We start from the raw sequence: 20370 nt of genomic DNA on the forward strand, positions 1-20370 counted from the left end.
AATCAGAACTAACAAGCTGTATGTTCCCCGGGACAAAAAGCAGGCTGGATTCAGGAGGAGAGTACAGGAGGTGAGTGGCTTCACCTGACGATTTTAAGTAGAGAAGCAGACTCTTTTAGGTGGGTTATGTACAAAATCTGCTTGGTATCTGCCTTTTTTTGTGGAGGCAGATGTGCAGCACATACTCGTTAGTGGACTAATAGGGGGTGATGATGGAGGGGCAAGCTCTCCATAGAGAGGGAAGGTCCCAGGTCTTGTAATCAAAGGACACTGGGTAATTTTTTGTGTGCTCAATCTTGTTGATACAAATTCCAGCCCACAGTGTGTGAAATATTGAATTAAAGGTTTTGTTGCTTTGACCCTGAATGTGAATTCAAATAAGGCTGTCATGCTCTGTGTGGTTTGGATTAGAAATGGTAATATGTTAAATAACCGTGTGTTTTCTCAGGAAGAGCTCTCCATAGGTAATTTACTGTTCAGAGGCACTTACAGAATACAAATGAATGAGAATAGAGAGAGATTGCTGAAGAGATCAGCCAAATATTCTGAGTTAAAACTCAGTCATTGATGGTATTAGCTAAAATTGCATCCCACCAGTGGGAATAGAGATGCTGGGTAACAATTCAACAGCCTTTAGGTGCTGCTTCATTAGCCCATATCTATACTTAGAGTAATTGTGCAGCCTTTGTGTTTTCCCTGGCCATCAGCACTATGGCTATGAAGACCTGATCCTGGCATCCAGTGCCTCATATGAAATGAATCTTTGCTTAGCTCCATTTCCACCTACAAGCTAATGGGCAGATTTTCATTGTACAAAACAGCCTTGCACTTCGGTGTTAACAGATATTCTTAAGACTGAGTTACAGAAACATGCTCCCTGTGTGGCCAGGGAGATTGGATTTGTGATTGGGAAAACATAGTGCTGCTATTTGTAAGGATGAATCGAAGGCTGCCAGTCACCAGAAAACATGAATTCAATGAAAACTAATATAACCATGAATGAAATCTTCAAACAAAACTGAAATGCACAATGTTTTCTTCTTGAAACTTCCCCCACACAGTGGTTTGCTCATAATGAGCAATGTTTCTTTGTGCAGTCTACTTCTGTATGCCATGTTTGTTACTTGACATTTATGCAGAAGATGAATCTGCATCAGCAAAAGCTGTTAGAAGTGGTAGCAGAAAGCTAATAGAGGAATCTTTAAGAATTTTATCTGATGGACTCAGTTGTGCTTTCAGTTTTGCAACTTGGTTCCTGACGAGTGGAGGTCTGGTACATGAATGTACAGCCCAATTAGTAATTAACTACTTTGTGCTCATGCTCTGCCAGGTTGGGTAAGCAGTCTTTCAGCATAGTGACTTGAAGCACTGTGTTTTGCTTATTTGTGTTATTGCAGTGTCAAGGAACCATAGGTGAAGCTCAAGACAGACTGTACTGGCACTGAACAGAGAATTTCTCAAGATTTATTACATCTGTAAACTCAGATGCATTTGAGGCAAGAATTCATTCTCACGAAATGAAGTGAATCCATGAGTACCAGAATCTCCCAATTTGTGCTGGGTTTTATTTTATGCAGCAATTCACACCTTGGCAGAGGACAAGTAAATTCATGAACCGTACTTAGGGCTGTAATATCCTAGCACAACTGCGTTATCTCAAAGCACAATATGCCAGCTCTGCAAAAGATGTGATATGACCGGGTTTGGAGACTATTTTTGCTGCTTCTCTGACTACAGAAATATAGGCTCATGTACAAGCACAGCTGTTTCCTGAGAAATCCACCCCTCCTCTAAATGAGCCCCTATTTTTGAAAAGTGAGCCCAGCTTGGCTCTTTCTGGTCACTGGGGGACAGCCTGGCCCTATCAGTGGCTCTGAGGCTGCTAAGAAGGGGCAGAAATGTGCAGAACACTCGCTGTAATTGACTCTGCCTTCTGCTGTGTGCAACCGAAGAGGGCTTCAGATACTCTGGCTAGGTGACTAGCTTGGCTAATTTCATGCGCTCATGCAAGTACTGAGTGCCAAGTGTTTGCTACCAAAATCTATGGATCTGTATAGCTATCCATCCTTTTGAAAATAAAAAGGGAAAGATATCTAAACTACACTGTCAGCACCTGAGTAACTTCTAACTTTGCGTGCAGTGTACAGATGCATGGTAAAAGTGAAATGACTACTTTCTAACCCTCTAAGGAAAGAAATCTTTCCAAAGTGTGTGAACAGAGCAGTCTCCATTGCTTAATACTAGTGTACTGTGAAGAATGGATTATTTTGACTTAGCGACTGACTTGAGTTATGAAGGGTAAGCAATGGCTGAAACTGAGCCAAAACAAACAAACAAACAAAACCAACAAAACCAACAAAAACAACAACAAAAAATTAAAATTTGTCATGAATAAACAATACAAAATCCCATTTGTGTTCAGTATCAATATCAACAAGGTATTTGTGAATCTGCCTCTCAGAATGTCTGGAAAAAATAAAAAATAAAAACAGGAACAACTTGGTCAGCTCTACAAGCTCTTCCCCTTGCTGGGCTTTCTGTCCCTACTGGTGTTTGTTGCTGTGGGTGCTCATGCTGTATCTTTAAAGCCACTCGTTTTTTGTTGCCAGTGCATTCTCTGCAACTTTGAAGGACAGCATTTCAGCTAGGTTAGGAGATAATGTATTTCTACACATTGCTGTGTATGTGCAGAGCCTCTCTGGACAATTGTTCAGCAGTGAACAGACAGTGATACAAGCTCAGCATGTGTATCCTGCAAAGGATATACAGAGGGACTCAGGACATGTTATCTAAATGTCTTTAGAGATGATTATGGTGTGTTTTGAATTGCTAAATGTGCTCTTCCCCAGGGAGTGGTCAATTTGTTGTCCCAGTGGGCAATACCAGCAGCACGAGCATGCTGACTTCCTTGAAACTCTTGCAGAGATGTTTCCTGTACACTATCTTCCTTGTTTTATGAGCATGCTGCGATAAAATATGTTTAACTGTTCTTTTGTGAGGGTTTGTGGGAGCTAGTTGCTTGAATATGCCATTTGAACCATGACAAAACCCTTGTGAAATGTGGCATTTTGTGCATGTCATGGAGCAGAAAGCAATGGGAGTACAAAAGCAGCCATGGATTATATGTTAACTGATGGAGGCACACATGCATGCTGGTTACTGCTGTGAATGGGATGAAATGCTAAAATCCTTGTATCCTTTATAGCAGGCAGATTAAGTCAGAGAGAGGCTGGCAGAATTGCCCACTTGGTAAGATTGCTCCTACAAATATCTGCAAGAGTGATTTCTGCAGCATGTGCCAAATTAACAAGTCAGAACCTATCCTCCCGCTATTTTTGCTTGCAGAAGGTTGTCTCAAAATTAAGTATGTCAATTTTAATTTTAAAATGCGCATATCAAAACTGGGGAGATTAATGTTTGAAAGATTTAATGAATGGCCAGATTTTGTTCAATTGTAACTCCCTTGTTTTGTTTCACCTTTCTTATATTTCATATTTAACACCTTTGTTCTGCCTTTCTTGAGGCTGTATGCATTGTGAAACTGCTGTAAACCCACTTCTAAGCACCAGCTGACCATTTTTAGCTCTCTCTTAGGTCTGTTTTCTGTTATCCTGATTATATTGAGACAATTTGAATTCTGTATCAATTATTAACTGTTCCACTTTCTTGTTGCTTTTTTTCTATTTTTCCCTATGGCCTTAGGTCTCAGCAAAACATGGGGAGCTGCTCTTGAGCATGTGCAGAAAAGCCATTCATGCAATTGACATGTCAATACCTGTCATCACTATAAATAATTCAGTTTATTAGTAGCTCTAATAGTTCCAGTCTGATGAGGCAGAGGGTGATCTGGTGTAACAAGAATATCTACTTCAGCTATGAATGGTCCTGCAACAGCCACCAGGACTTCGAGCTCCTTTTCTTGGGAGCTGTTTTTAAGATGAGGTTTTAAGATGAGGTTTTTAAGATGAGTTCCTCACCTTTCTTGGTGTAAAAGGAGGTGGGACAGAAGAGAATAAAGGTATCTCAATCTGTGTGGGCTTTGGGAAAGGTGTTGCTGGCACCTACTTCCACTCAGAGGGGCTGGGGAGCTGCTGCTAGACAAAGGTAGAAGATGTAGGGGGACAGCTAGTAAGTGCACTTGTTCCCAGATAATTCACTGACAGGAAAAGTCAATAATGTGCTTGTGTGTGCAATGTACATATAAATACTTTGCCATTGGGGGTGGATAGTATTTTTCATCTGTATTGTTGTCACTGACTCAGGCATCTAGTTGAGCTTCACAAACATTTGTATCAAATAAATGAGGAGATAAAAAGTAATGGCAACTCCTTAAGCCAGCTTTGACATAAAAGTGAAGTTTCTGTATAATTGTACTCTGCACCCACCAGAAAGAAGAGCATGTTCATGCATGTAGCTGAGGTGGTAAGTCTGTTAAAACTGTACTTCAGGTCTGACTAAGTAAATATAGAAGTCTGAACACTTGGAAATATCAGTGCTTACTGGCAATGATTTTCTAATGGTTGTGAAATGGCATATCCTTCTGTGTGGCACTTGCATCTAAATTCAAATGCACACTAGATTTAATTATAAATTGAGAAAATCTGAAAGATGTGAATGGTTTGATTCATCCAATTGATTTTTTGTTTTCTTCTTACTCTGGAACAGTGTTGTACCCTGAGTATATATCAAGCTTTATTCTTTAGTGGACACTCATATCTCAGAGTATCGTGCTTCACGTGTAATTTGGCATTCCTGTTTCTCCTGCAGCATTTGGGAAGAGGGGCTTGTGCTTGGATGAAGGAGCAGGGTCCCAGAGCTTTGAATATATACGGCAGACAGAGGGACTTGGCTCCCACCTTCCAGCATGGCATCTTTGAATTTAGATTTCCTCTTGCTCTTGCATACATGGTTTATTTTCTTTTGGTAAGTGGTCCCATGAGTCCTCTGTACTTAGATTACATTTCTTCCAAAAGTAATAAAACAAGCAAAACAAACAAACAAAAACCCCAAACTAACAAACCCAAACAAACCAAATTTTCACTAAGTTTTAGCACACAAAACTCAATGATAGCCTTTGCTCCAGTTTCTAAAGATGTCAGATTTGCAGTGATATTGATGGGCTAAGTGACTTTAGAGACAGTTCCCAGAAAGATAAGTGGGTAGGAACTTTTCTGGCTTTTGCCTTCAGAAACTTAATCTCAAAAAGATGCCACTGTTTGATTGGCCTGAGTTTCTGGAAAGATGTCTCACTCTTTGTACACCATAGTACACTCTTTCATATTACCCTGTTTGAACTTAATTTTAGAATGGCTTGGTATTTTAGAACAGCTAAAGGGATTGGCCAGAAGCAGATGACCACTCTCATTCTCAGCTCTATGCTGTAATAAACAGAGACCAGTCAAAGAGAAGAAAATGAGATTTTTTTTTCCTTTCCTTTTCTTTTCCTTTTTTTTTTTTTTTCTGTAGGACTGGCAGGGCCCATGGGAAGTGGCACATTCTGGGACACGGGGTTGTGGCTGACACGTCTTACGAAGGAGCAGGGGGAGTCTGACAAGTCAGTGAATGAGAGAAGCTCTTCATTTATGGATGTGACAGAACCCAAGTTTCTGTGGGGAATGGGAGTTGCCCTCATTACAAATGTCAGAAAGATTGAATATTTTGGAAAAGGCATAGAGATGAGTTTCCTTCCAGCTTTGCTGTTAATTGAGAAGGAGACTTGTGACTTGTTTTTAGCATACTCTGAGCAACCAAATCCTCCATAGCACCCATGGGTGCCTGAGGAATGAGGGCTGAGAGCAAGGTGCAGAGTAAATGATGGCAACCTAAATGCACCTGTTAGATCCCAGGAATCCATGGAAAAAAATAGTTTTCCACTGACTTTCACCAGCAAAAAGATGAGGCTGGGCAGGCTGGAGGAGAGCACCCGCTCTGTCCTGGCTGCTGCCCCCTGGATCAAGCAGAACCCCTTGGGAAGGGGAAATCATGCCTTCTCTGGAAGTGATATGATATGCTTGGTGAGAAGAAGCAGGGTGAGACCAGATCTTTTTTTTTTTTTTTTTTTCCCCTGATACTTTAGGGAGAAGACATCAGTGGATCCATCTCAAAGCTCCTGCTGCTTCAGGTACCAGCACACTCATATTCATCAGTGAATTTTTATTGTCAGGCATGAAAATATTACTAGATATATGTTGCCTGCAGGCAGGTAAAGGAAAAGCTCTCTGGGAAAGCTTGGATTTAAGACAGGCTTTTCATCTCTAATAAAAATAGCCCTTTTTGTTTGAGGTGTAGGTTCTTACATCCATGGTAGTTCAAATGCAATCATAATCTGGATCAATGCAGTCTTGTCTCAAGCAGGGAGCTGTGATAAATCTGTTCAAATCTCATCCTGTCAGACCTCTCTGTGCCAACAGAGGTGATAATGAATGTTTAGGTATGAACACAGTTGTTGTTTCTTCTTGCAACAAACCATCTAGAGGTTCAAGTGAAATATTTTATTGATTGACTGCAATACCACTGTGAGCTTGTTGCTCTTTCATGTAAGCATTACGTATATTTAGTATTATGTCTGTTTTTATATGAAGCAAAGACAGCCATAAAGACAATGGAGTCAAAAAGAAATTGTCATTTTCTATTCTGTAACTGACTAAATAAATCTCCCACTTTCCCCCAAATTGGTCTTTTCAGGCTTCTCTGGGCTTGTTCACTTCTCCCACACAAGTGATGTGGTTACTAGGAGAGTGCTACTGACAAGGCATGGTTCAGTGTTGCAATGTAGATTCCTGAATCATGCTGCAGCATTACTGTTGTCATAGAGACACAGATTTTTAAGGCCAAAGGGAGAGTTTTGCTAATCTGCTCAGACCTCTTGTAAAACACACAGCAGATTGCCAGCAAGTAAATAATTTTGCCAAGCTGGAGCACAGCCTGGCTTTCTCTCTCCTGTGACAGTGAAACAAGCTTCACTTGAGATTGGGAGATGCTGGAAGGCAGGTCCAAATGGGATATGATTTATTGTTAGAGTGGTGCTGTCTGCACATCGTTTTTCCTGCTGAGTGAAAGCCAGATGCAGGCTTAGACCACAAGGTCATGCCGTGACTGTGATACTTGCAACTTCAAAGAGACAGAGTATTAGAGTAATAACAGTATCCCATCCTAGGTGGTGCAGTGAGGTCAGCACTTGTATTGTAATGAAGGATGCTAGAGTGGGGTGGCTGTGTGCAGTCAAAAGTCTCTGCCAGACCAGCTCTGGCTGATACAGCTGCAGCAGCTTGATACGTGCAGGAGTAGCCCTTGCCACAGGCTGCCTGGTAAAGCAGAACTAACAGTGGGGGGATTTAACATCCTAAACTGTCAAGATGACATCCATCAGAGCTCATGTGAGAGTGCCAAGCAGCCTGGGTAACCTCCAACCAAGTATTAAGCCTCCTCTGTCCAGGGTCTGTTAATCCATGAGAACTGCGTTGTGACAGATCCCAGCTCTGCTGACAAAGCAATTCCAGTTATAAAATCCCTTGCTTTTGCACAGACTAATTTCCAGTGGCCATCACCATATTACACACTGAAACAGGTTTAAAGCTTCTGATACGGTCTCCCTTCTGCCTCCACAAAACTTGGAGTAAGAAGTGCTTGAGCAAAGCAGTGAAAATTTGCGTGAAGGATCAAGTGCAGCCAAAATACTCTCCTCCTCCTAAATGTATACATCTATCTGGTTGTCAGCTGTGCAGAAATAGCTTCTGCCATCCTGTAAGATAGCTTCAGGAAGGCTGGAAATGTATTTTTTTTTAAGTGAAAATAATCTGCTGGCTCAATATAAGCATGTCTTATCACTGCTCTGGCTGATCTTCTGGAGAGGTTAGATACAGGGCAGTGTTCTGGTTCTTGGCGCTCTTCTCTCATTCCTGTGTAGCACCATTGTTTTGCTGCTCTTGGCAGTGCCTTATGCTACTCACTGGTAAGTATTATTAAGGCCAATTCTTAGCACTTTAGATTTTCAAGGGATTGTTTATGGCTGACTCCCACAAAATCCCTAAAAGATGCAATGACTCTGCTTTTCAGTTCACGAATAGAACAGAACAGAACAGAACAGAACAGAATAGAATAGAATAGAATAGAATAGAATAGTTCTGTAGGAAGGGATCCTCAAAGTTCATGTAGTCCAACTACCTGACTTCTTAAGGGCTGACCAAAAGTTAAAGCATATAAATGAAGGCATTATCCAAATGCTCTTGAACACTGACAGGCATGGGGCATCAACCACCTCTCTAGGAAGCCTGCTCTAGTAACTTAAGAGCAATTCATCTATGAGACTGCCTGATTCCTCTGGAGCATGCTTCTACAGTAGGAGTAAGTCTCACTGAAAACACAGGGAAACTTAAAAGAGGGCCGGTTGGTGTGTGCAACAATATTAGCGTGCCCTGTCATTGCTGGAGCTGTACAGGTGCTATAAACACACTGGGAAGCACTGAACTTTTGGAGGGCCAAATATATTTCCAGATTGCTTGGTTTAGATGAGGGGAAGCACACTGGGACAGGGAGAGGACTCTCACAGGTGCCAACTTCCTGCCACCTTATTGGGACGAAGGAAATCCTGCTGGTCTCATTTTGATGGAGAGCTGTGGGAAGGAGTGGGGACAGTATAGCAGCCCTACTTTCCTAGTGTGTGGGACTAGAAGAACAGGAAACAGTCCTGATCTGCTCATAAAGCTCAGGGATTTTTTAGGGACATTTAACAATAATGTGAGGAACACATAATCCATCTTGGGCATGGTCAAGTGTCTTGGCGTTTATTTATCTATCAGGCTTTTGCTTGCTGTTTCTATTGCAGAGTTGTGTTGCTTGTGATTGCATCTGCAGGCATGCACCTTCATGCAAGCTGTACATTTACACCTGTAGGTCAGTGGAGGTCAGCTAAACAACTACTTCTCTTTAAATGTAGGAGAGATAATTTACCAGCTCATACAGATCTTTGACTTAGTTTATATTCTGTCTTTGACTTTTTGCTTAACTTCCTAATTGTCGTGTGCCTATTCTACAGGCACTGAACTCTCCTTATAAACATTTCTCTTCATTTCTGAGCTCACTTCCAGAGTCTCTCCTGACCAGATATAATTTAAAGGGTGGAGGTGAGGAAGGATCATTCACTTGGAACAAGAATTTCAGACAACTAATAAGAAAGAGAAGATTCTTATTTAGTGCAACTTACAGTGCTTTAATTGCCAAAAATGGAGCCATGCCAGTTTTCACCAGCTGAAGATCAGACCTACTTCTTCCATATCAGATTACATGCTGTTGCCAGCTACTAGGTTTAGGGCTATCAGTATTGCATAGATTTACACATCTATACAGGTCTTTTTGCAGTCTGTGTGTTTAGTTTCATATATTGTTTTCCTTCTGCATGCACAAAGCTTGCAAGATTACTGACAGCACTCAGGAAAAAAATGTTGTTAAGAAATAAAGTTGGGATTTAAAAAAGGTCAGTGTTACTCTTATTAAATTCCTGATGAAACCAAAAAGACTGTAGGTAGCAGCAGAAGAAAGTTGGTGGCAATTGCAACATAGATGACACCTCCTCACTGCTCTGGAACATGGTGCCTTGTGGGTTAAGCATATCAACAGTGTAAACACAATATAAAGATGACCACAACCACTTTCCAGTGCTTTGGAGATGGTTCAACAGTGCACATGGTGCACCGTATCTGTCTATTGGTAAGAGATGCTCCTTAATCCTACACAGGCAGATCCACGATAGCTTAGTGATTACAGCACTGCCTTCCCTGGTCCTTTTATTTAAGGACAGCTTATTTTAATTCTTGTCTCTCTCCAACCTGAGATGTATAAGACTTTCCTTCAAAAAGATATATATATATATTTAACCAAGAATATGTTAACAATTTTATTTTCATCCTAGCTCTGCAAAGATTTATATAGTGGCACAGTAGAAAGCTGGATAGCTGAAGTGGAATGCAGGAACTGGAGTGAGAGGCTGAAGATGAGAATCTCACAAATTGGTTCTGTCATGGAAGAAAATGTCACATTTCTGGTGTGTGTGGCACTAACAGGGAGGCAGTGGTCATGGCTATTACCTGTTAATTCACATCCATCCTGCCCCTTGGTAACTTTCAAGGAGATTAATGGGGACTACTAAGTGCTGAGTACTCAGGATGACTGTTTTTCTACTGCTTAAAAGCCTGAGAATGAGGCAGCCTGGTCTTCAGAAATGTGTCCAGAATGTTCTTCTTCCAAGTACATCATCAATAATTTTCAAGAGTTTTAGAGATGCATAGGAGAAAAGTTGGGGGTGCATTAGAAAGACATATTTTTGATGGTGAATTGTCATAGATTCCAGGGTTCCTGGTATATACAATACCTGAAAATTTCAGTAGTAGTTATGCATGCTTCTGCTTTTGTGCAATCATTCTTTTGTTAGTAGAACTGGTCTAGATATTCATTAGAAGTAATACATTATACTAATTTTGACCTGCTGGCAAATTATGAATAAAGATTTTGTTGATTTCTTTGAATTGGCTCAACAAGTATTAACATATCAACATATATACCTTTGGAGGCTTGAATTATTTGTAGCTAGTGTTCAAAAGGTGTGAAAAGCAATTTTCTTTTGGAGATGTGTGACTGGCCACATGAGTGACGTGGTATTTTCTCATTCCTGACTGTGCTAGCATTTTAATTGTTTATTTGATCTAATGCTGAATTTTGATGAAGTCTCAATGATAGTATCAAGCCCATTCTCACTGAGTCCCTACAGAAGTTCATTTATGTGAAAGTTTGTGAATGGAGAGGTATGAGCCAGCCTTTTCCAGTTATTTAGGCTGTTGGCTGATACATGATCATGTACTTTGATCAGCTTTAGTCACAATTGGACTGGAAACTTCCAATCAACTATCTTCCAGCAAATAAATTCAGGTATGAATTCGGTATGAATTCAATATGAAAGAGACTTCAGTACAAAGTCACCAATTTGATGTCTGTGGTACCGTATATTTCAATTTCCTCTGCTGATCAGCTAGAAACTCTACTGAAGAGAAGTGTTATGCGCTTTATTTTGAAAATCAAGAAATGACATTTTCCAAATGCATTCGTTGCATGTCCTGTTAAATTTAAGCTGGAAGATGAGCCAAGCAGCAGCAAGCAACATCGACAAAATTGTTCTGTGCCAAAAAAGGCAGTAGTGAACTGCCAAGCCCAAGGACAAGCATGACAACCATGCAGCTTAATGAGCGGCTCTGTATGTGGTGGATTATGAAGTTCAGCCAGAGTTTTGCTCCAGCAGAAAGTAAGTGGGGAGAACAGTAGGATGATGGGCAGCACTGGACAGGGAAGTTAATGTCTGACTACTGACTGCTTCCCAGAGAAGAGGAGAAAATATCTGTATACATGGTCATATACAGGTCTGTGGGTTTGTGGTGCCTCAGTAAACTCAGAGCGATGTGGATATGGACAGTGCTAACTGAAAGCAGAAGTACAGGGAAGGTTCATGTATGTTTGTCTTATTCACTACAGGCTCATCAACTTGCCCGGCTTGCTCTGCTACTGTCTCTTGTGGGGGGTTAACTACGGTGCACAACCACTATGTTCTTCCAGAGATTTCCATGCTCATATTGAATGGAGAACAGAGAAGATGTAACTGTGGTGACTTGTGACTGCATCTACTGATGTGCTTCATGGGAACCTTGACAACATTGCCTCCCTGCTTCTCTTTCTGGTATGTCTGCCTGCAGAGCCAAAACACTAGTGTCTTAAAAATAATAGATGCTCTTTTTGAATTTCTATGGAAATAAGTTAACTGATTCTGTTCAGACAGTGCTCTCTCTGGAAAAAAAATAATTTTCATTAAACATACTTGAAATGTTTACTTGATTGTAATCTTTTGCTGGTGGAATAAAAAATTTGTTCTCAACCTGGCACAGAATTTCTAAAATCACTATAAAATGATATGCTGGGAAAAACAGCAAAAGGAAATAACTCTTGGGGAAACATTTCAAGTTTCTTACCAAACAATTTAAAATCTAAATCAAAAGCTGCTGCTCTACTGATTATATTAAGGCTGATATTGATTATCCACTTACAAAGAAAAAAATTACTTGAGTATGGAGAATAATTTTGCAGATACATGCCCATTTAAATGCTTTAAATAAGACACCTTACTGGTGCTATCAACTAAAAATTGTTAACAAGTGTAAACAATAGGCTGACAGCCCATCTTGCCTAATCAGTGCTCTAGACCAGGTATATGCTTTTCTCAGTGCCTGACAATAGCCACTTCACAGATATGTTGAGATACATAACATGTATGTATATTCAACTGATAAAAAAATTCTGTAGTTTTATTCTGGGGGCTGCACTTCCAAATAAATTGTTTCCCAGCAATATTTTCTGTGTCTCAAAGTGTTTTTTTCTTCTTTGGCTTAGACTAATTTATTTTATAGTTGTATTACAATACTATTAAGCATTTTATACTTGAATATTCCAGTGTTTTGGCACTATGGAAATCTTTTTATTTGTCAAAATCTAAATGATTGAAGACTAATGGAATCTCTCTGAAAATTCATACTGTGAAGTTTTTGGGAATATAACCTCTTTTCAGTTACACAGAAGCTTATATCATGAATTTCTGCAAATGGAAACTGTACTTCCCAGACTTTAAGATCTTTGAATGGGATGTGTTATGAACAATAAAAACATTGCTGTTATTGATGATATAAATGTTAGGAAATAATTTTGTTAGGCAAGGAAGAATCCTTAATCCTAGATCAGCATGTTTCTATTTATTTAGTTGTTCAAAATATCCATCAAACAGATTTAAATGCTAAAACTGTTATTTCTCTTCTAGTGAGCTAAAACAAAACACTGAATGTGAGGAAATCGGTTAATATATTCTAAAATCTGATACCTTAGAAAAAAGTATTATTATAATAAAAGATTGGTTAATTATAACTGTAATTTTGCAACAGTTGTAATGTGGCAAACTAAAATTCTTAGAAAACTGTTGCATTGTTTTGCATTGGACCCTACTTTATGTAGTCTTAATAACTTTGCTTAGGCAGACCGCTCTGTCCTCGGTGTCAGTAGTTGGCTTGACCTAAGACAGAATAAAGATTCTTTTCAAAAACCTGAATAAGCTTTTCTCTAGAGGCTGGCCTCATAAAAGATCTGAAGACTATATTAATAAAAATTTGAAACTGCATGGCTTGATCTTACACTCATGGAAGACAATGGCAAGGCTCTTGTTAACCTCAGTGCAGAAGGATTAAGTTGTTTCCTTTTATCACCTCCAAGCATTTTGATTAGAGCAATTGATCGATCCTCCCAACACCATGTGGGGCAGTTGTTAATCTTGATGTTAGAGATGATTGCACTGAGGTGAAGCACTGAGTGAGTAGGCATTGAAGATGGGCAGTGCTCTGCTGCTGTCCTCTGATCTGCTCATCAAGAAGTACTCTCCCCCTTAACTCAGCAAGAGGTTTTGAAAGACATCATACGAGTTTGGATCAACAAAATATTGTGAAATAAGCATATTTTAGCTTGTACACTATAGAAAGAAGTGTTCAATGTGCAGGCTCACTGGATGTAAAATAGTTGAACAACTTACACCTGCTTTGTTTAACCCACGATTGCCTTTCAATCCACTGATGTTATTTAGCGAACCCTCTCCCTCCAATAACTTACAACTTTCAATTTCTAGTGTGCAATTTTGTTCATCCAGAGGATATCTGCGTAGATCCATCATGCAAGCAGCTGTTGTTGTGATCCTGCAAGAGGAGGGTGAAAAAAATCAGGAAACTTGAAACCACATTTGACTTGTTTGAGAAGGTAAATTTTTCTGTAGCAGCTTTTCTTATTTGTTTAAATACTGAATGGTGGTGCACAAGGATTGTTGGCATACAAAATGGCTTGTAACTCATGAATAAATAAGTTATACAGCACAACATACTGGTTACAGTATGAAGCATAGAAGGATATGCTGAATATCATAGAGCAGGATTTTGACTGAAAAATTTACAGGCAAAAGTGTAGTGTCTTGAAGAATATTTTTTGAGATTTCTCTTTGGACATCTCATTTTTAATGTTCTCAATTCAATATCTTCAAATTGGTTTGCATATGTTTTTATATAACTAGTATTTACATACCTCTCTTTTTTCATTTTTTGTCATCTACTGCGTTTTAAAATTTGTCTAATATGTATGCATGTTTTCATTCATGCTGTGGAAGTACTAGTAATATCTGAATCATTTTTATGGTTTCATAATCAGTTTATCATTATAATAATTGAACATCACCTCATAAAAATGGCAGAATGACATCAAAAACTTATGAAATGTAACATTGTCTTGTGGTTAATTAAGAAAGCTACTTCCAGTAGTGCTTTCAAACTCACAGAAGTGAGTTGGCATCTGCAGTTGTCTTTTTTGTGTTTGTGTGATAGAAGGGTTCTTACATTCTTATAAAACTTCTGAAGTTGTAAATGGGCAAACTTGGTTTGGAATTTTATTGGCCTCTCTCTCCTTCTCTCTAAAAATTCCTTCCTAAGAAATGCCTTTTTTCTTGATTTAGATATGGTCCTGTTTCATGGTAATTGATACCACAGGATCATATCTGGAGGTTTTATTTTTGATGTGCTGGAAGTCAAGCACGTTTACATGCTGTATGGGAATGATAATTTGTGCTGTCACACAACTGATAAAAATAAAAGCAAAAAAGAAAAGCCACGTGCTTCTTCACTCTGACACATTTCAAATTTCCTAAATCCACAAAATCCATCTATCTACCTGCACTGTCTACGAAATGATGTGACAGAGAAACCAGTCCATGAAACTACTGCATAATACTGTGTAAAATACCATATTTCTGCTTTTCCTGTGAGGTTTGATTTTTGTCTTGTGTTGCACGTTGAATTGCTTTGCATGTTTCTTAATGGGTTTTGCATTTGTCATAGAAAATGTTGAAGACTTCAAGAGAGGTAGGACCTCATTTAGTTTAGTGTTGTGCTAAATATGTCTTACTGAGAGACACTGAGAAGACATGCAGTAATGATTTGTCAGACTCCTACTTAGTAAGGCTTAAGATCATACATATCTATATGCTAACATTAGTCACAGTTAAATGATTTTTAATGAAGGTTTCGCAGGGCAATGTTTTGTTCCCGATAAATAAATCAGCCTTTAAGATAATTTAGTTCACCAGATTCATTTATCTTCAACCAGATTTATTTAAGTGTTTACAGAAGCAGAAGTTGAGATAGTGCTTCCTAGACCACAGGGTTAGAGTGGCCAACTATTTCTTAATGGCCAGTCTGTCTGTACTGCTGACTTCTGCAGCTTTGAATATTCTACATATGCTATTTAAGCAGTAGCAATCTGTTATTCTTAATAACATCAAGGATTTTTTGTTGACACATGGTTCACTAATAAATAAGACATTTGTAGTATAACTGATATTTAAATGCTCCACATTTTTTTTTCCGATGTAATTCTGGTAAGTCTTTGTTCAAATGCATTGTCTCCTCACTGTGCATAGTTCTTGAGTTGGCTTGGTCTCTCTGACTACTGTAATTCAAGAACAAAAATAAATGTCTGTATCCCTAAGACACTTCACTGTTAATTGAAGGTGCAGTCTGGAAGTGAATACTTGGATTATGCAGAAGAGAGATAATAAACTATTAGTACTGGTTTCTTGCAGCAGAAAGTAATCCAAACTTGCCCAATCTGTCTCTTAGTAATTTCTCATCCTTCATTCTTGTTAAATCACTCCTTGTCTTTATGCTCTATGAAAAGGTTAAACAGAAGCACTCTATGCTCTCCGTTTCCCTCAGGTCTGTTTCACATTCCCTGTAACACCTGTAAGGCAGTGCACTGTGTATGGGTCAGTCTGTCTGGGGAAAGGGTCCCTAAAAGTGGTGGTGGGGAGCAGCTTTCCATCTCATGGCTCTTCTACCTCTTAGCTTTCTGATGTCATAGCAAGCAGTTGTTTCTAAATGAAGAGGGGAGTGACAGGGTTTTAGCTGAAGTTTGCAGAGATGAAAGCCACACAATGCAAGGTGGGAAGGAAAATTGGAGATCCTTGTTAAGCTGGGGAAGGCTGAAAGCTCATGACTTCCCTCTTGACTTGTAGACCTGCAGCTTTGGACATGGTACTGGGGATGATGAACGGCATCTGTCCAGGGATTCATCAGAACCTGAACCTAGTGCCTATGTAGATTGGAAAAGGCAGGTTGTAGTTTTTGGAAGCTCCCCCCAAAGTGGGAAACCTGCAAACCCAATGTGATGTCTCCTAAAGCTGAAATTGCTTAACCCTTATTGGGAATCTCTGGCTTCCTTGACAAGAGCTACTTGTGATTGCAGTAGGAGTGCTCCAGGATCCAGCAACATTCGTTACCTGTAGTTCATAAATCTAGCTTTCAAGCATTTCTTACTCCCTCATGATAGATCTCAGCTGCATAAAATTTTTAATTATATTATGCTCTGGGTAACTGTAAAACTTGTTTAAGGAGATAAATTAAACCCATATGCAATCACAGTAATTGCTGTCTTGATAAAAAATAAAATCAGATCTTTTGTTGTAAGCAGAGTAAAAAATGCAGACCTGTTACTGTTTGTACTCTCTCAGTGGAGACAGCAGTTGATGGCTTGCACATGCACCAGGCACTTAAAAATAAAGATATTCAAATGCAAAATACAAAAGTGTAATGGCAGGAAGGGGAATGCAATAGTTTGAAGATAGGACAAAACTACAATAAATCTGTATTCTGGGGGCTTAATCCTGAAAATCCCTGGGCACAAGTGTTTTATGAAAATGGTGGAATATGATGAGGCACTGTAAAAGTGGAAGGGGAGGACTAATCCAGTACTTGAAACAGTTATTTATATCTCAGAGCAGGATACAATTTTTCCAGTATTTCTGTTTATTGACTGTGTTTTAAGTTCTGTATTTTTTCAGTGTTGGGGCTAACATATTCTGTTTGTACAGTGTTTTTTACCATACTTTCCTTACATGCTTTTGATTCTTTTGAAGACAAATTATAAACTGGGATTAAATAAAGAAGATATGGTTAGGTAGACATATATCATGTTACTTAGTTTCACTCGTGAAACTCAGACATCCTGGGAAAACATGAAGTCTGAATCACTAACAGGCAAGGTACATCATATTTGTGAAGAAGAAAACAACATTTTTTTAAAAACTTTTGGCCTTTGACATTATCTAATCCATTGCTTTGCTTTTATTTCTGTGTGATTCTCTGAATACCATATTCTTACTATATAATAAAGTTATTTTGGCCCAAAATAAAACTATGTGAAAGAAAAGCATTGCTATCCAATATTTGCAAAACAGACTTCTTTGTGTAATACTGTCAGAGGTTCCCCTGCAGGGCAGTAGGTCTTGTAGGAACAAAAGCTAAAGCTTAATATTTTTGGTTAAAACAGCAGTGAGCAGTTAAAGTAAGTTCAGAATGAGTGCAGAAAATGGAGTTATGCTTCAGTACTTAGAACATTTCATCAAAATGCTGTCAAAAAAGGTATTCCTCAGTTCTTGAAGAAGAGAAGCAATATTTAATACAGCAAGGGCAAGTAAATGTGGAGATGATCTGTGCTAAACAATGAGAATTATGTTGTGAAATGTTTCTTCCCAGTTGGAGAAAATGTATCAAACTTTAATGTTCTTTTTCTCTCAGTCAACAGAGTATAAATTATGAATGTATATGAGGATATGAACTGGGAAGAACTCATTTTTTTTCTTTAAAGGCAGACTGAAATCGTCAAAACAAATAAAAAGTAGCCATGCTTCTCTTAACCATTGAAGAGCTGAGGCTTGTAGTACACGCTGGAAATAGACTTTCAGGTCCCAGTTAACACATTGCTTCTATTAAACCTGTGTTAATTTCCCTTCAGTAATATCAGGGAACTTAATCCCATAGTAACTTTTTGACATCAGAATCCAGTCACATGTCCCTGGTGTAATTGCCCTAATTTTTCAGGAATGTCAAAGAAAGTTTATGCTTAACATTTCTTGTAGGCAGAAATATTGTACGGGTAGACGAAGGAAGAAAAACTATACATTTGATATACAATTTTTTTCTTCTCTGTTCATGCTGTGTACAAGGTTGTTATGCCTACCAACACTGTAAATTTCCAAGCAAAGCCTGAGTGATCAGTGGCTGAGTGCTTGGCCCTGGGAGAAAATATCAGCTCTGAACCCGCAAACGTGCCCAGCTTCTAGTGCTGGGAGAAGCCCACTTACAGGAGGTACATTTGAACATTAGCCATGGGTTGGTTTCATGTCTTTTATATAATATAGTATGCACGTGCAAAAGCTATGTTCGTTGGTCGGTGTATTGCCTGTCTGATCAAATTCTATTAAAAAAGAAGTTGTACGTGTTAGTAAGATTAGGACAGGCCAGTGCCTTTAATGATCTCATTAGGAGTTGAGAGAAAATTGGATTCTTGGTTCTTGAGCCAGATACAGTAAAAGATTTATGTACTTAGTTTTAGAGATGAGTTCATGACCATATAGAAAACAATTTTTCTAGATTACAGAATGATTATAATCTGGCTTTTTATTTTTATTTATTTATTTATTATTTTTAACCAGTGTTAAAAATAAACCCAGGGCACAGGATGGGAGGTGGAGGGCAGTCCCTGTGGCTGAGGGGAAGCCTTTCTCTCTGGCAAGCCAAATGGCCCGGGGAAGCCAGCCCCAGAAAAGGGACCGTCAGCACCCCCAACCCTCCTCCTTCCTCCACATGAGGGCATCTTCCAGGCCACTCCCAGCACAGCCACCTTTGACCATGCGTGGGCCACTCCATCACAGAGGCTTGCTGAGGTCACAGAGGCCACCACTGCCCCGCCTTTTCTCCGGGCCCTATAAAACAGGACCCCTGCAACTCCCCACCACTCACTGAGCTTCTAGGTGCTCTGACAGCCAGCTTGTGCGGCAGGAGGAAGATCAGAGGCAGGGAAGTGAGAGGCAGCCCTCCTTGGTGTGAGAGGACAGCAATGCAGTCCGAGGAAGCACCAAGAAGGAAGGCAGCTAATGATAAGGAGAAGTGTCATGGGCAGAGGGGTAGCGCCTGCGGCACAACAGACACCAGTGTCCGAGGGACCTCTGGCGCCCAGCCCACAGACACGTATAAGCGGTGCCACTGGTGCCGCAATGATGTGGGGAACAGGCCGCCCCCTCAGCCATACAGCAACAGGGGGCCTGGGCCTTCCCAGTGGTACAATGGTGGCATGGAGTGAAAGCAGGAGCGTCAGTTGGACAGCTGTGTGGAGCAGACATGTGCCTGTCATCCAGAATACAGCATGGGACCCAGCCATGGCCGTAAAACAGATGGCAGTGTCGAAACCATGCATGGAAGTGAACTGGACAGTGGCATGGGACGTAGGTATGGAAATGGACAACTCCCTGGTTCGGCACCCTGGCCTAAAAACATACCTGATGGAAGGCATCCTATTTGGGCAGTCCCAGGCAAGGACTGGCTTGTCCTTCTGTCAAACACTGTAGAGCCCATGGAGCTGGGTCCACCAGAAGAGGCAGAGGAACCAATGGAAGTGGATTCACCTAGGCCAGATCAGACCTGGGACTACCCAGGCATGTCTTTACTCTCTGCCATCAGAGAGCACAAACAGCATCTCAGGAGTGCCCGGCGAGCTCCCTACTCAACGCTCAGGCTCCATCCCAAGCATAAGCTTGGAGCCAACAAACACCACGGACATCCCGCAGGCTTACCTGCGAGGTGCCCCAGCAATAAAGAACTCTGTTGCTGATTCCCAGGGGTTGTGTGAGTACTTCTTTCCCATCCCCCAGCCCTTGTGCGAGAGGTGCCATCCCTTCTGCACAGAGCCTTGAGGAAGAACACAAGAGAGGACCCAGCTTCCTTCGGGCTGCTGCTCTGGGGTGACAGGAGGAGTCCCTGAGGGCCACCGTGCACCTTTAACATTTGTGAAAATAGACTGAGGAGTGAAAATAGTAGTGTGTAAGCGATTATAGGGGCTAATTTCTTCTATTAGGAGTGAGTTTCTAAATCTGAGTAATTGGTGACGACAGACATGGAGAAGGCTGAAGTACTCAGCAACTTCTTTGCCTCCATCTACACTGGTAGACGGGCTTCCCAAGTCCTTCATTTCCCTGAACCTGTAGATGGAGGCTGGGGGTTCAAAGTCCCAGCCACTGTAAGTGAAGAGCAGGTTCAAGACCACCTGATGAATCTAAACAGGTATAAGTCTATGGGATCTGATGACATGAATCCCAGGGTCCTGAGGGAACTGGCTGATGTAGTTGCCAAGCCTCTCTCCATCATAGTTGAAAAGTCTTGGCATTCGGGCGACGTCCCTGGTGAGTGGAAAAATGGAAATGTC

At 40.3% G+C, this 20370-nt stretch overlaps 1 protein-coding gene across 3 annotated transcripts in view; it reads right to left on the bottom strand.

Moving 5' to 3' along the window:
* Positions 1-20370, bottom strand: part of GABRB1 (gamma-aminobutyric acid type A receptor subunit beta1) — a 130016-nt gene that overhangs the window by 21443 nt on the left and 88203 nt on the right. For 2 of the 3 annotated variants that reach the window (XM_080590055.1, XM_080590057.1), the window contains exon 5: positions 13684-13766. The exons of the other annotated variant lie outside the window; for it this stretch is intronic. In XM_080590055.1, coding sequence (XP_080446181.1) covers positions 13684-13766 — 83 coding nt within the window. The remainder of the gene's footprint in view (positions 1-13683; positions 13767-20370) is intronic. 3 annotated transcript variants of the gene reach the window in all.

This window comes from Anser brachyrhynchus (genome assembly GCF_964034855.1).
Source record: "Anser brachyrhynchus genome assembly, chromosome: 4".
In the NCBI taxonomy this organism is placed as follows: Eukaryota; Metazoa; Chordata; class Aves; order Anseriformes; family Anatidae; genus Anser; species Anser brachyrhynchus.